The sequence below is a fragment of the Quercus suber genome, unplaced genomic scaffold, assembly GCF_002906115.3.
Source record: "Quercus suber isolate HL8 unplaced genomic scaffold, Cork oak 2.0 scaffold_464, whole genome shotgun sequence".
NCBI lineage: Eukaryota > Viridiplantae > Streptophyta > Magnoliopsida > Fagales > Fagaceae > Quercus > Quercus suber.
The window spans coordinates 238,325-255,773 of record NW_027069915.1 but is presented as its reverse complement, the minus strand read 5'-3'; the positions used below and the strand labels follow the sequence as shown (position 1 = coordinate 255,773).

The 17,449-nt window shown below is 34.0% G+C and overlaps 2 protein-coding genes across 2 annotated transcripts; both read left to right on the top strand.

Annotated features, from left to right (window-relative positions):
- The first annotated feature begins 1,044 nt into the window (after positions 1-1,044).
- On the top strand, positions 1,045-7,023 carry LOC112038365 (uncharacterized). The gene is given in 7 exon segments (XM_065762571.1): positions 1,045-1,327; positions 1,439-1,533; positions 1,536-1,573; positions 2,071-2,262; positions 5,894-6,075; positions 6,189-6,324; positions 6,826-7,023. Coding segments are annotated over 7 exon segments (1,008 nt in total). The 5' UTR covers positions 1,045-1,160.
- Positions 7,024-8,486: 1,463 nt separating this feature from the next.
- LOC136062890 (CASP-like protein 4D1) lies at positions 8,487-10,666 on the top strand. The gene is made up of 3 exons (XM_065762580.1): positions 8,487-8,711; positions 8,841-8,976; positions 9,877-10,666. Exons 1-3 carry the CDS (start codon positions 8,545-8,547, stop codon positions 10,168-10,170), a joined length of 597 nt encoding a protein of 198 aa, XP_065618652.1. The 5' UTR covers positions 8,487-8,544; the 3' UTR covers positions 10,171-10,666.
- The last annotated feature ends 6,783 nt before the right edge of the window (positions 10,667-17,449 follow it).

Genomic DNA, 17,449 nt, shown 5'->3' with positions numbered 1-17,449 from the left:
GTGTGGATACATGATTTCATTGGGGTTGATGAGTTTCTCTCAAGTTCAATAGGCGTGGATCAATGGGTTGTTGATGAACGAAGTTTCCATCTCCCATAGCTTGAACTTAAACACATTTAACATTATGATTTCATTGGGGGTGATGACTTTCTCTCAAATTTTGCTAGCGAACTTAGTATGAATTTGGAAAGATTAATGGAAAACATTCTTAATCATCTTTGGGAAGATTTATTTGAACAAGAATCAGTAGAGGTGAACAAGCGATGTGCAAGAGTGTTATTGGGTAAACTTTGTGTAGAAGGCAATCTAGCTTCTATAGATGTCTGCATGGATTCATCTTCAGGATATCCGTTGTGTATCCCACCACAGAGAAAAATGTCAAGAATATGAATTCATTCAATATGATTTATTATGAGTGAGAAAAGATTAATAAGTAGCATATTGATTTGTCTTGTCTTGCAGAAGATAATAGGATATGGAGAGGATTATTTGGGGTTCCAATAGATCGTGGAAGATTGTCACAAAAACTCTAGGACATGTTTTCCTTAACCCAAGGAAATTGAGTAGATTAGTTGAATTAGGATTTTATGTATTCTTATTTTCTTAATATGTTTTTCTTTCTATAGTAGAAGTAGGACTTTGCATATATTATATTATTATTATTTTTGAGAAAATTCAACACGTATAGATGTTCCGTTATTCCACACTTGACCTATTGCAAAACATTCACTGCACCGGTAGCATTCTTTGAAAATTCTAATTTCTAGCTCTAGGTGCTTGGAATTATAGACTCTATACGCAATGGGCATGGGTCAATGACGACTCAATGATCTCCTTTTAGATATGTGATAATGTGCGTACAATTTTTGGATCAATGATTCAATGACTCCATTTTCATATGTGATAATGTGCGGTACAATTTTTGGGTCAATGATCTCGGCAAGTCAGCTCTCAGCTTGTACGTTACACTGCAGAATTTCAAAGTAAACCCTTTGTGTTGGGGCACTTGGGGCTAGTTGAACTTGGCAGCATTCTTGGTGATAAGGCCAAAGTCAGCAGTGGCTAAGACTCGAGTTGGATATAAATTGAGAGCTAAATATGCCAATCACAGCATAAGGAATTTTGGTCGAGTGGCATATTGAATTTTGGTCGAGTCGAGAATGGCACCACCAACATCCTCAGCTTCGCGTATTGTCACTCTTTTATTGAAAGTCTTCAATTTTGTTCTCCTACTCATATCACTTATAGTTCTTACCACCAATACAGCAACGGCATATACCGAAGTTCTAACGTTCAAAGTACGCTTCAATGATATTTATGCCTACAGGTAAGTGTTGTAAACTTTCAATATTTTTTATATAATCTGGGTCCATCGTAATTAATATATAGCACGTAGTTGATGATTCTAACCGACATCTTCTTTATTCTTTTATTGCAGGTATATGCTTGCTACGAATGTCATTGGATTCGCATATACCCTCTTACAAATTGCATTCTCAATTTTTCACATTATAATGGGAAATCATTTAATAAGCGGGATGGCGGTGCTCTACTTGACTTCTATGGTGATAAGGTATACTTCTTTTTTGATTTGTTCCCTTGCTAAATGTGATAAGGTAACTTATCAGTTATCATATATCATATAATTATTTCTTTTGTGTCTAAATGATATTAGTTTCCACAGCTTTTTTATTTTTTATTTTTTATTTTATATCAATCTTGGTTTCTCAAGGGCCTATTGTTGGCTGAATAGATGCACGATCTTTTAAAAAGTCAGGATTTATAGTTTTTTGTTCAAGTCTTAACAATTCCAAAACTTGATAACTCATAACTAGGAACAGTGGCATTTCCATCTATTTTTAAGAAATTAATGTAAACTTTTGGTTGTCTTGCTAGAATTTCAGTTGCCTTGTGATGACCTTTTTTTTTTTTGAGGGGGCCTTGTGATGACCTTGAGTATGCTCTAGGCAGATATCATAGTCAAAATGATTTAATCCAAAGTTTTTTTTTTTTTTTTTGATATTCAATTGAAAGAGTAGTAGAGTCTAACCCAAAATTACTTGTGTATAGGTTATTTCGTACCTATTAGCCACAGGTGCTGCTGCAGGATTTGGAGTTACAGTAGATTTGAAGGAAACATTTGGGCTATTTATTGACAGATCTTTTTATGAGAAGGCATATGCATCAGCTAGCCTCCTCCTCCTTGCCTTCGTGTGCACTGCTATATTATCAGTTATATCTTCGTATGCAGTTCCAAAGAAAGTTTGATTGTTATGGAGAAAGCGATTTCTATCAAAGCTTATTGCTTGAAGTTTATTTTTCTTTTCTATGATTTTGATTTATGCACATTTTCAATTTTCTTTGTGGTTTTTTAAAGTTGGGGCATTTAAATTAATGATTAGCCCATTGGCATGTAGTGATAATTTCTCTCTTTGATGTGAAATTTCCACCATTTCGAATTGTAATTTACTGGTTGACTAATACAATTTTCATGCACTATTCTATTGATGCCCAAATTGAACATGTCCTAACTTAATTATCACTATTCCAATTTTAGTGATTATGCAGGTCCTTTTTATAGTTTACTACATAATTTACATTTGTGTTTTTCTTCTCTTCTTTTTCCCCCTTGAAATAGATGATTGTGCAACTACCAAGTATAGTTCTCCTTGTACACTAATGTGAATTAGTAACTGAACGTGAATAATTGCTTTGATAAGTTTTTGATAATTTTTTTTTTTGATAATCAATTGCTTTGATAAATTAGGAGATTCTACTTGACTCTAAATATGACATCACCATAGAATGAAAACTATAATTAAATCCTTTTGTATTTTATACAAAAATATGATTAAACAAATGGGTCGATTTGGTTGAAACAAAACATACATATAATGTCATCATAAATATATTTAGCTATACTCAAAAGTGAACACATGTCACTACTTAAGTAATAAAGAGCAGTAGAATAAAGGTATTAGACCCAAACTTTCTCTCACAAATTACAAATTAGGCGTAAAACAGCTCATTGTCAAACTGCTGTCCATCTGGGCCTATTCTAGGTTTGAAAAAAAAATGTTGAATAGAATCTATGATTCATGATTAGTAATTCAACAAGCTAGGAAATTCTCCTATGGTGGCATCTTTGGTTGTGCTCATCTTGAGGCCCAATAAGTTTAATCCATGGTCTCCAAATAGCCCAACCCTTTAGGAAGAAATTATGAAACTAACATCAATGCTTGTTGGGCCTACAAGATGTTGTAAGTGTAACACGCTTCACACCGATAAGTGGAGACTGGAGATCACAATTCTACATATATTGATTCAATCCTTGTATTGATCGCTTGGCCATTGGAGTGAAAATGACCCACAAACCAGGTAGTTATGTTCGAAGTCGGTTTCAATTGGTTTCTCGGGGGCCTGCATTGGAATTTGGCAATATAAAATTGTCTTTTTCAATGGTTTTTACAGCTCATCCTAGTGTATATCAAGGTGAACTCAACATGCATGTCGTTCACTTAAAATTTTTATTAGAGACTCGAACCGGTTTAAGCATCGAGTCATTATTAGGTCAAACCAATGAGCTATATCAGGTTTAGTACATATGCTTCCAAATTAAGTAAGCTTCCTTTTCCAAGTAAGACCTCCAATGTGGGTCATTTTCATGGTGATGAGGCCGAAGTCAATGGTGGATCAACCTCTGAATTGGCTATAAATTGAGAGTTACAGTGCTAATCCCAGCATAGAGCATTTTAGTGTGGGTTTTTTTGGTGGAGGATGGCAGACCCAACGTCCTCAGCTTCTCAAATTGCCATTCTTTCATTGAAAGTCTTCACTACAGCTCTCCTATTAATATCGCTCATAGACCTTGCCACCGATACATCAACAGCATATTACGGTTTTCTAATACTCCAAGTACAGTTTGATAATGTTAATTCCTACAGGTTAGCGCTGTAAAATTTCCAATTTATTACTATTAATTGTTTGTTATGATGTTTATGCAGAACTGCGATTAGCAGAATACTAAACTTTTCATTATTTATTATTATTATTATTATTATAAAATCCACAGGTATATGCTTTTACGAATGTCATTGGATTTNCTACAACTCCTAGCCCATAACCCTCAATAATGAAATTCTCAATTAGAGGGAGAAAAATACTGGAAGTGTTTAAAGAAGCCCCTAGACGAGTAAACAAGAAAGAGATTGAGCCCTAACCTCAGAACTATCAACCATGAAAACCCAGAATAGAAAAAGAGATGAATGCTAAACCCCAAAAATCAAAAGCAAACACAAAAAAAAAAAAGAAAAAAAAAAAGAAAAAAAAAAAAAAAAAAAAAAAAAAAGAAGCTTTATCGCAACCAAGAAAGAAAAGAAGTAAGAAAAAGGAAGAGAAGTGTACCTCAAAAAGAGGGCGAATGTAGGAAGCACCACCACGCTATGCACCAGCTCGAAGAAGAGTTACAGAGCGAAGTTGGAGAAGAAAACACTCAGAGCAATGATTAGAAGTTTGAAAAAAAGAGGAAGGGGAAAGTGAGGAGAAGAGAAGTTTAAAAACCAAGGCTCAAAAAAATTGAAATTCAGTGGGAAACCCAAGGGTTATACAATGGGAGCATTAACTCCATTGATCAGAACGTACCACCTGGCCACGATGCGTGTGGCGCCGCCACTACACATTTAATAAGGAGCGAAATCCCGAGGGTTATGTACAGCCCATAGACCTTTCATCTTCCACGATCGTCATGACACGTCACGACGACCATAGAATCCGAGGGCAGCTGATAGGATTGACGAACTCAACTTCCCTGGACGACCTCATCCAAACTAATGAGGTAGTATTGACAAATGAATTAACCAAGTGCCTCTGACGATATAAACCACATTACTGATGAAGGTAAAGAAGCCATTCAATGCAGTTAAATAAATGCCTTGGACGGTTACAGGGATAGTTGTATAGATCGTTGGGAGCTCATCAAAGCTCACATCATTAACCATGAGGCATTACCAAAAAAACCATTAAAACCACCATAACAGATACAATGGCTAGGGGCTACGAGAATGTATATATACAACCCTCCCAGCACCAACATAAGGTACATAGACTCACCTAAAAGCACTCCTAGTTATCTTGACATTTTGTTATTTTCCTAAAAGCTTTTCATAGTGACTTTGGCATTAGAGGTGTTGTGGCAGGTACCACACCGGTGACCATCTCAAGGGATTGCTACTTTTACTACGATGTAAACAAGGATTGGGCTCCATCTGGACGTGTTTGTAATTACTGATGAATTTGCACCCCATCAGAGTAGATTAGTTGAATTAGGATTTTATGTATTCTTATTTTCTTAAATATGTTTTTCTTTCTATAGTAGAAGTAGGACTTTGCTATTAATATTATTATTATTTTTGAGAAAATTCAACACGTATAGATGTTCCGTTATTCCACACTTGACCTATTGCAAAACATTCACTGCACCGATAGCATTCTTTGAAAATTCTAATTTCTAGCTCTAGGTGCTTGGAATTATAGACGTCTATAGCGCAAGTGGGCATGGGTCAATGACGACTCAATGATCTCCTTTTAGATATGTGATAATGTGCGTACAATTTTTGGATCAATGATTCAATGAGCTCCATTTTCATATGTGATAATGTGCGGTACAATTTTTGGGTCAATGATCTCGGCAAGTCAGCTCTCAGCTTGTACGTTACACTGCCAGAATTTCAAAGTAAACCCTTTGTGTGGGGGCACTTGGGGCTAGTTGAACTTGGCAGCATTCTTGGTGATAAGGCCAAAGTCAGCAGTGGCTAAGACTCGAGTTGGATATAAATTGAGAGCTAAATATGCCAATCACAGCATAAGGAATTTTGGTCGAGTGGCATATTGAATTTTGGTCGAGTCGAGAATGGCACCACCAACATCCTCAGCTTCGCGTATTGTCACTCTTTTATTGAAAGTCTTCAATTTTGTTCTCCTACTCATATCACTTATAGTTCTTACCACCAATACAGCAACGGCATATACCGAAGTTCTAACGTTCAAAGTACGCTTCAATGATATTTATGCCTACAGGTAAGTGTTGTAAACTTTCAATAATTTTTTATATAATCTGGGTCCATCGTAATTAATATATAGCACGTAGTTGATGATTCCTAACCGACATCTTCTTTATTCTTTTATTGCAGGTATATGCTTGCTACGAATGTCATTGGATTCGCATATACCCTCTTACAAATTGCATTCTCAATTTTTCACATTATAATGGGAAATCATTTAATAAGCGGGGATGGCGGTGCTCTACTTGACTTCTATGGTGATAAGGTATACTTCTTTTTTGATTTGTTCCCTTGCTAAATGTGATAAGGTATACTTATCAGTTATCATATATCATATAATTATTTCTTTTGTGTCTAAATGATATTAGTTTCCACAGCTTTTTTTATTTTTTATTTTTTATTTTATATCAATCTTGGTTTCTCAAGGGCCTATTGTTGGCTGAATAGATGCACGATCTTTTAAAAAGTCAGGATTTATAGTTTTTTGTTCAAGTCTTAACAATTCCAAAACTTGATAACTCATAACTAGGAACAGTGGCATTTCCAATCTATTTTTAAGAAATTAATGTAAACTTTTGGTTGTCTTGCTAGAATTTCAGTTGCCTTGTGATGACCTTTTTTTTTTTTGAGGGGGGCTTGTGATGACCTTGAGTATGCTCTAGGCAGATATCATAGTCAAAATGATTTAATCCAAAGTTTTTTTTTTTTTTTTTTGATATTCAATTGAAAGAGTAGTAGAGTCTAACCCAAAATTACTTGTGTATAGGTTATTTCGTACCTATTAGCCACAGGTGCTGCTGCAGGATTTGGAGTTACAGTAGATTTGAAGGAAACATTTGGGCTATTTATTGACAGATCTTTTTATGAGAAGGCATATGCATCAGCTAGCCTCCTCCTCCTTGCCTTCGTGTGCACTGCTATATTATCAGTTATATCTTCGTATGCAGTTCCAAAGAAAGTTTGATTGTTATGGAGAAAGCGATTTCTATCAAAGCTTATTGCTTGAAGTTTATTTTTCTTTTCTATGATTTTGATTTATGCACATTTTCAATTTTCTTTGTGGTTTTTTAAAGTTGGGGCATTTAAATTAATGATTAGCCCATTGGCATGTAGTGATAATTTCTCTCTTTGATGTGAAATTTCCACCATTTCGAATTGTAATTTACTGGTTGACTAATACAATTTTCATGCACTATTCTATTGATGCCCAAATTGAACATGTCCTAACTTAATTATCACTATTCCAATTTTAGTGATTATGCAGGTCCTTTTTATAGTTTACTACATAATTTACATTTGTGTTTTTTCTTCTCTTCTTTTTCCCCCTTGAAATAGATGATTGTGCAACTACCAAGTATAGTTCTCCTTGTACACTAATGTGAATTAGTAACTGAACGTGAATAATTGCTTTGATAAGTTTTTGATAATTTTTTTTTTTTGATAATCAATTGCTTTGATAAATTAGGAGATTCTACTTGACTCTAAATATGACATCACCATAGAATGAAAACTATAATTAAATCCTTTTGTATTTTATACAAAAATATGATTAAACAAATGGGTCGATTTGGTTGAAACAAAACATACATATAATAGTCATCATAAATATATTTAGCTATACTCAAAAGTGAACACATGTCACTACCTTAAGTAATAATAAGAGCAGTAGAATAAAGGTATTAGACCCAAACTTTCTCTCACAAATTACAAATTAGGCGTAAAACAGCTCATTGTCAAACTGCTGTCCATCTGGGCCTATTCTAGGTTTGAAAAAAAATGTTGAATAGAATCTATGATTCATGATTAGTAATTCAACAAGCTAGGAAATTCTCCTATGGTGGGCATCTTTGGTTGTGCTCATCTTGAGGCCCAATAAGTTTAATCCATGGTCTCCATAATAGCCCAACCCTTTAGCGAAGAAATTATGAAACTAACATCAATGCTTGTTGGGCCTACAAGATGTTGTAAGTGTAACACGCTTCACACCGATAAGTGGAGACTGGAGATCACAATTCTACATATATTGATTCAATCCTTGTATTGATCGCTTGGCCATTGGAGTGAAAATGACCCACAAACCGAGGTAGTTATGTTCGAAGTCGGTTTCAATTGGTTTCTCGAGGGCCTGCATTGGAATTTGGCAATATAAAATTGTCTTTTTCAATGGTTTTTACAGCTCATCCTAGTGTATATCAAGGTGAACTCAACATGCATGTCGTTCACTTAAAATTTTTAATTAGAGACTCGAACCGGTTTAAGCATCGAGTCATTATTAGGTCAAACCAATGAGCTATATTCAGGTTTAGTACATATGCTTCCAAATTAAGTAAGCTTCCTTTACCAAGTAAGACCTCCAATGTGGGTCATTTTCATGGTGATGAGGCCGAAGTCAATGGTGGATCAACCTCTGAATTGGCTATAAATTGAGAGTTACAGTGCTAATCCCAGCATAGAGCATTTTCAGTGTGGGTTTTTTTGGTGGAGGATGGCAGACCCAACGTCCTCAGCTTCTCAAATTGCCATTCTTTCATTGAAAGTCTTCACTACAGCTCTCCTATTAATATCGCTCATAGACCTTGCCACCGATACATCAACAGCATATTACGGTTTTCTAATACTCCAAGTACAGTTTGATAATGTTAATTCCTACAGGTTAGCGCTGTAAAATTTCCAATTTATTACTATTAATTGTTTGTTATGATGTTTATGCAGAACTGCGATTAGCAGTAATACTAAACTTTTCATTATTTATTATTATTATTATTATTATAAAATCCACAGGTATATGCTTTTTACGAATGTCATTGGATTTGCTTATATTCTCATGCAAATTACATTCTCGGTTTGTCACATAATAATGGGAAAGCGCTTGATAAGCGGGAATGGTAGCGTTCTACTTGACTTCTATGGTGATAAGGTATGCCTATATATATACACTACTACTTTTGTGTGTTAATTATTTGAGTTTTTTTCAGCAAAAAAAATAATTATTTTGTTTCCCCTGTTATGTTTTTTTTTTCAATCCTGTGATGGCAATGGCGGTTTAGTCTTCTATTATTTCTCTTTCCTTGAAAACTTATATGAAGATATTGACTCATTTTCTTGTATTTGTTCACAATCATAAAAATGAGTCAAAAACATTTTCTATTATTCAGTTCGCACAAAAGATTATTGATACATTTTTTTTTAACTCTAAATAATTATATAAACAAAAAAATTTATTCACGAATGTAGACCCCAAGTGGGAAAACAATTTCTTTTGGATCATTTGGAAGCCTTAAATAGAAAAAATAAACCCCAAATTCGTAATATGCTCAAAAAATATAGTGGGAAAGGGAAAGCAATTGATTTGACTAAAATGTAATTTGTGAAAATTCAATTATTGGTCTGTTAGATACTTAGATATGTGATGCTTAAAAAATAAATTAATTCCACTTTTTTGTTTTATTTTTCAGGTTTCATTTCCATTGATCATTGAAAACATTTTCTATTTACTAGCCATCTCATTGTACTAACCAAACATAAAGAAATGTTAACAAGGTATACTAGAAAACGTTTTCTACCAACAAAGAAAATAAAAAGGAATCATTAATATTCAATAGAAAAATAAATAGATCACCGCGTACTCTTAGTATGATGGCCACTTCATAAATACAAAGTTCTTGTGGGGTGTGGAGGGTAAGGGTTGGGATTCAAGTTTTTAAAAGGGAGTTTTATATACATATACACTTAAATTACGTTATAGTAAAATTTTTATCTTGTATAAAAAAAAAAAAAATAAATAAATAGGGGTTGATACAAAATTACTTTCATATAGGTTATATCATACCTACTAGGCACAGGTGCTGCTGCAGGATTTGGAGCAACAATTGATTTGAAGGCAAACCTTGATCTTTTTGGCTTTTATGTTGGCGAATCATTTTATGCAATGGCATATGCGTTAGCTAGCCTCCTCCTGCTTGCTTTTGTCTGCACGGCTATATTATCAATTATTTCCTCATATGAACTTCTAAAAAAGAATTTGGTAATTGAATCCCAAGTAGTGCAATCAATTGAGGTAGTACAATCAATTGAGTTAGCACAGACTCAACCAGCTGATCGAACATGTTGAAGAACATGTTTAAGGTTAATAATTTGAATCTACTTTTTTCCTCTAACCTTAGGCCAAAAATTATATTAAAAAGTTTGATTGTCATGGAAAGGAAAATCTATATAAAAAAGGTAATTGGTTGAAGTTATCTTCTCTTTTCTAGCATTTTTGAAGCATGGCATGTATATGGATTTTCATTTTCTTAACCTAGCGTTTGGCATTTGTATTAGCTATCCTCCCCTTCCTCGCCTTCGTCTGCACTGCTATATTATCAGTTATATCTTCTCATGCACTTCCAAAGAAAGTTTGATTGTTATGGAAAAGCAATTTCTATCAAAGCTTAATTGCTTGAACTTTCTTTTTCTTTTCTATGATTTTGATTTATGCATATTTGCCCCTCGACTTGTAGTGATAATTTCTCTCTTGGATGTGAAATTTCCTCCATTTCGAATTGTAATCTGCTGGCTGACTAATAAAATTTTCATGTACTATTCTATTGATACACAAATAGAACAAGAGTTCCAATTTTAGTGATTATGCAAATTTTAGGTCCTTTTTATAGTTTTATAGTTTTATAGTTTATTACATTTGCGTTTTTTCTTTTCTTTTTCCTTTGAATTGAATGACCGTGCAACTACCAAATATAGTTCTCCTTCTACTATATGTGACTCAGTAATTGAACATGAATAATTGCTCTGATAAGTTAGGACATACTGCTTGACTCTAAATATGATGTCACCATAGAATAGACGCCATAATTAAATCCTTTTGTATCTTTAAAAACAATATAATTAAACAATTGGGTCAATTTGGTTGAAACAAAATTGACAAATAATGATCGCCAGAATTGAACTATATGGCTTGAGTCTAATGCTTCTAGTATACGTTAGGATGATGACATGTAATTAAGAGTGAATAAGCGTGTCACTAACTTGAGTCATGACGGGTTTAGTGCAGCATTCGACCCATGCTTTTCCTCACAAATTAGATGTAAAACAGCCTTTGTTAAACTGCTGTCCATTCAGGCCGATTCTAGATAAGAAATGTTGAGTGGAATCTACTATTTATGATTGATAAGTGATAACTAATGTTTTTAATCAACAAGCAAGGAAATTCTGCGGTTGTGCTTGTCTTAAGGCCCAATAACGTAGGTCCTAAAATCCATGGTCTCCATAAAAGCCCATTCCTTTAGTGAAAGAATTAAGAAACTAACATCAATGCTTGTTGGGCCAGCCCATTGTATGTGTAACACACTTCGCGCCAATAAATAGAGACTAGACACTACACATATTGATTCGATCCCATGTATTGAGGGCTTGGCCATTGGTTTAAAAAAAAAAGAAAAAGAAAAAACCATGTACGAGAGGGGAAGGAAGTGGGTGAAAATAAGGGGTGTGCATAGGTCAGATTAAGGGAATTTTTTGACTCAACCCATCGCGGTTGGTCAAAAAAAATTCAACTCAACCCAACTCATCACATAAGTCTAACCCAACCTACATGGGTCGGGTTGAACCCATGAATTAGACGGAATAATATTTATAAATGAGTTTTCATTAAGTAAATGGAGTGTTTATATGTAAAATCGCAACTAGTTAGTCTGTCATTCAACTACTAACATAAGCGTAAAGAGCTTTTCAAACACTTGATTATGCTCCAAAATGTGCCTAGTCCTCTAAATCTACACATATCAACATGAAGGACAATTTAATTATTTAATACCAAATTCAAATACGATTTCACATTGATTTAAGAATATTTATTTTAAATTTTAAAATTTTTTAATACTATAATAATGATGTGACATTAATTTATTGAACGAATTAAATATGCATGGTAAGCTTATATGACATTTAAGGGAAAATACGGAAGGAAGGACAGTTAGTGCAAATGGTAAAATTCAAATTCTAAAATCTTAGAATGTAAAATTCAATGACCTCTAAATTTTAGAGGTGTAATTTGCCTTTTTTATCCTACCACTTAGAGCATCCACATCAGTGGATGTAAAATTTTTGTAAATTTACACATCTAAAACCTATTTTTTCTATTTTACACTTTCACTTATTCAAAACACCCACATCAGTTTATCTATTATACACGCTATTTTCTTTAAATAGTCATTTTATTTTCTTTTTTTATTATTTCAACAACTTTACTAGTCAATCCCACTTTCTCCCTTCTCTTTTCTGAACACTATTTTCTCTCTCTCTCTCTCTCTCTCTCTCTCTCACAGTGAATTTTCTTTCTTTTTCTTCTTTCTCTCATCTTTCTTCACCAGTCAATATTTCTTCTTTCGCCCATTTCTTTACCGGAAAACTCCATTAACAAACCAGAAAACTCCATTAACAACAAGAAAACTTCACTTCAACACAAACCCATGTCAATCTAAGTCCATTTGGGTTGGATCTGGCAATGGCAGCAAGCATGGCGCCGATATGAATTTCCATCCAAACGCCGATTTGAAATTTCCATCTAAAACTTCTATCCAAGCATGGTGCCGATCTGAAACTCCGATCCAAGCACGGCGAGAAGAACGCCAATCCAAGCACGCCGATCTAAAACTCTGATCCAAGCACGCCGATCCGCCATAAGCGCTGAGCCACTCTCTTTGTCTCTGTTGGTGTGTCCGTGTGTTGGTGTGTTTGGTTTTGTGGTGTTTGTGGTTGATTTTGTGGTTGATTTTTGATTTTGTCTGTGAGAGTGTGTGTATTAGAGGAAGAAGCAGATGATGAGGGCGTTGGATTTGCAGTTGGAGAAGAGAGAGAAAAAAAAAAGGAGCAAAATTAGAAATTATTAAAAAAAATGTATAGAAGAGTACAGTAACCGTGTATATATGCACGGTTACTGTAGCTCTTATATATTTATGCACAATTTTGCACAGGTTTACACCTACTGATGCGAGTTTTTTTTTATTATCAAAATGTGTAAAAAGAGCTGCTTTTTGTATTTTGCAAGATTACCCATAGACTGAAGTGGTTGCTCTTAGGGGTTTTATTTATTAGTAAGAAAGCCCAATGTGTCAAGTTGATGTAAATTTCTAAGGGAGATTATTGAGAACAAGCAAGGAGGACAGGAATGAGGCTCGTGAGGATTAAGATAGTAATCCCTTCCTACAGATTTCTCGACTTCTATTGCGAGGCCTAGTCATTTTATAATGATGTTCGTCTTAAGGCCCAACAACGTTAATCAATGGGATCGGGATGAATGAAAGCCCAACCCTTTAGTTAAGGAATAAATAAATAAAATATCAATAAGTCAGTTGGTCTTGTGTGACGAAGTAGATTTAAAGTACTACGTTGAGAAAAGTAAATTATTAGATACCTTAGAGCATTCCCTAGTGGGCTTTATAGTAAGACTCACGTGTATGACCAGTCTCTTATGTGAGAGTTGGGATCAATAATATTGTAATAATTTTTCATTCAGAAATAAGTAATTTTTTTTTTCTTATAGATACAGATCTATTCATGCAGTTGAGAGAGGCAGTAATATGAGATGAACGTTGTTAAATAATTTGGTTAGAATACCAGTATAATGAGTTAATTATATTAAATTTAAATTATAAATATTACCTAATAAAAGAGAGAGAAAAGAATTCATTACAAAGTTACTTACGTACAAACAGTATTAAAGATGAAGTGGTTAGACTTCTTTTTTTTAGAGTTAATTTCTCTTATTGGTTGAAAGTTTGCACCTAAAAATATAAAGCTTGAAAAAAAAAAAAAAAAAACATAAACTACAAATTTGAACAGTTATGATTCATGAACTGAAAATTAACCCACTCATCGCGAAAATTAACCTTGCGGACGGAGTTGGTGACACCGTAACAGGACAGTGATCCGATGAGCTAGGTTTGAATCAAACAAAAGCTACCTCTTTTATTTTTTTTTTGGAAAATCAATCAAATAAAATCCAGATTTTCATGAATGAAATTATATACTTACTAGTCGCTAACCTGTGCGATGCACGGGAAAGTTCTTATAGGGTTAACCTGCACAGTGGAGTCATACCATGGATGCCAAAGTTTGTTCCTAAGGTTGGACTCAAAATTGTCAAAAATGAAATTTTGAGCTTTTCAGGTGCCAATAGAGCATCTTGCTAGCTCTTTCATTGAGGCACTATGTCATTTGAGACAACAAAATAACTATTATGAGAATTTGATAAGAGAATTCTATATTGCACTAAAAGAAAATGAAAGTACATCAAGTATTTATACAAAGTCTGAGAGTAACTAACTTCTTACTAACTCCACAGTAACTAACCTCTGCCTCTCTACTTGAGTCAACAGCTACAATCCAAACTTGCTCGACCTTCAACATGAGTCCTGATCTTGTCCTTCTGATAACTATGAAACATCATTGGTTTCTTTGTCTTAATGGAATTGTCTAGGTTGGTGTAAAGATTGACAAAACACAAAGGCTTAAAAGAAAATACTGACATCTTTACATAGATATGGAGAGTGCCACCTAATTGAAAAATAAAAAAGTAATGAAACCCAGAAAATGAAAATTTCTAATAAAAATTCAACTAGAATTTGATCTTCTAGGCGTATACTTCTTTGACCCACATGAACTGCACTTGCACATAACTCTAAGATCCCCCCCCCCCCCCTTATTTATTATTTCTTCGTAGAATTACTTAGGTTCAACAAAACAAACAGAAAGTTGCTGTAAGGATTGCATAAGAAGAAAATGAACGTGGTGGTGAGAAAGGAGTGCATAAAGGTCCTACAAGAATATTAAAGAAAAATATGTCAACGTACATGTAATATTTAGAAATGAGTTCAAGGCTAACATATGAAGGTTTGGAATATATGTTCTTTCCATGCCATTGCACACCACAGCTACCTTCTCAGGTAGAACATTTTGTCCACTATTTTCTAAAGACCTACTTCAAAAATTGTCACAAAATTAGGCTTAAAACCTGATGATAAACTCCTTTGTTTATAAAGTCAAATATACAATTACCCCAAAAGTCAACTGGAGGGAAAAGAATTGCACACACACACACACAAAAATAGGACAGACATACTCTACATTTGGCTGGTATTTTTCTGAAGCTGTGACTCATAATTAGACTTTGCTTTACAATCTGCGCAATAGTAATCTACATTCTCTAGATCCTTTAAACCATACATAAGTCAGTGAATAAACACATATATGATAAGAACATAAATTGACATCACAATTCATAAATCAAGTGTATTAAGCACACCTTGAAAAGCTTGCTGGAAATATTCTCACACTCGGCATGCACCCAAACATTACAACCCCATCACAACACACTTGATCAACATCTCTGAAAGCACAAAACATTGTAGAAGCTTACCCAAACTGTCTTTAACTAACCAAATTCCCCTAGAGTTCTATGTACTATCTACATATAGATTTAAGCCAAATGCTGCACTGTGAGGATCTAAGCCAACAGATCAATTATGTATGTGCATATATATACGCTATGAGGGAGAAAGATTCTCTAGTAATCCCAAATGAAAGACTGAATCTTATCCTAGAAAAGTATATATGATTTTGATTTAGAGTCACCATAGTGAAACAAAACAATTCACTTTAATGTTCCTATAAAACTAAATATGGGGTTCACTTCATTATGATATCTAGAAATTGAACAGTGCATTTATAAAGCTGATACGTAATAAACATTGCATATATCTCAGACAAAAAAATTAAGAATCAAACATACCAAAGAAGAATGAGCGACTTTAATTTAGAATATTATTCTCCATAAACAGTAAAAGTAAGACATTGAAAGCATAATTACCACTACCGCGGAGGAATAGCCTAGTTTCTCCATCAATAAGAGTTCATTTTGCCCGGTTATAAGCAGAGAAATCATCGCATAATTCGTCTTCACCCTTCACCCAATTAGGAAAAAAAATATCAATTGAGACCATAGAAGTATATAAAACATTGAAACCATCAATTGAAATTTTGAAGTATATAAAACATTAAAACAAAAATTTCTCCTTCCCTAAACCTAAAACAGATTTCCCCATCCAATTATCTTCATTCTATTTTTCCTATTGAAGTACTATCTGACTCTATTCCTAAACTGAATCAACCCTATGACTCTTTTTTTCCCCATTCAATACATATGAAGCAATTTTCAATTATTTGACATAAACTTTCTAAAGTCGAGTCCCTTTTTCAGTTTGGCTCAGGAATTTCGTCAAACACTTTAAGGGTGAAGGGTTGGGATTCTGTTCTCTTCAGCACACCCTCAAGTGGGGTTGTTCTGCCTCAGGGTGTTGGGGCTTCTCTAATTTCAATCAAAATACAGCCATGTATAAATCCAAGACGCAGTTTTGATTGAAATCAGATAATATCTTCTTATACATGTTTTCAGAGGTAGTTTAGCTCCACTACCGCCTCCAAACCCATCAATCTATGCTAATCATTCAAAAGAAACACTCCCAAACGTAACCCTAAATCATACTTAACAGCCAAAAAACAATGGAACAAAATTAAATACTCACTGGTAATGTTTTCGGAGAAGTACGGTGGTTGTGTGAGATTTTGCATCATTCAGTAGGCTGCCTTTTCGTGGTCGCGGCGATCAGTGGTGGCTGCAATCTGCTGCGGCGGCGGTGACGGCGACGAGGGAAGAATCTGAGTTTTGGGTTTGATTTTGGAGGAAGGAAAGGGTGTGTTTTAGGTTTAGGGAATGAGATGTTTTAGTGTGTGAGCAGAGGAGAGATTTTACGTTTTTTTTTTTTGTTTTAAAGAGATATCGGATTTGTAACGTGTATTTGGTGAGGGGAAAAATTAGATTTATTTTTAAATCAAATTTAAAAAATAGAAAAAAAAATTTAAATGCTGACGTGAAAAATTGTGAGAGTTTCAAAAGTTTCGGTTATATATATATATATATAGATTATTTCTTGTCTTCTTGGATGTTGGATGAAACATCGGGATCTTTTCAGTTACAAACTTACAATCATGCCCGACAATATGACAACATCAAAAGAGGTCAATAACGACTAAAAGCTCTATCAAACAAAGCACTCAAAATCTTATCAATAAAAATATTCTTTGACCGCGACATGGAAAATAACAGGACGTATGCACGCAGTAATGGATAAAATTATACACAAAAACTTTATCTTCATATATGTTGCACAAAAATAAATTAACAACAACAATTGACACTGTGTTTTTAGTAAATACGTCTATTGTTCTAATTCTCTTGCTTCCAACTATTGAATTGCCTAAAAAAAAAAAAAAAAAAAAAAAAAAAAATACATGTGCACACAACAGTTGATAAAAAAAAAAAAAAAAAAAAAAAAAAA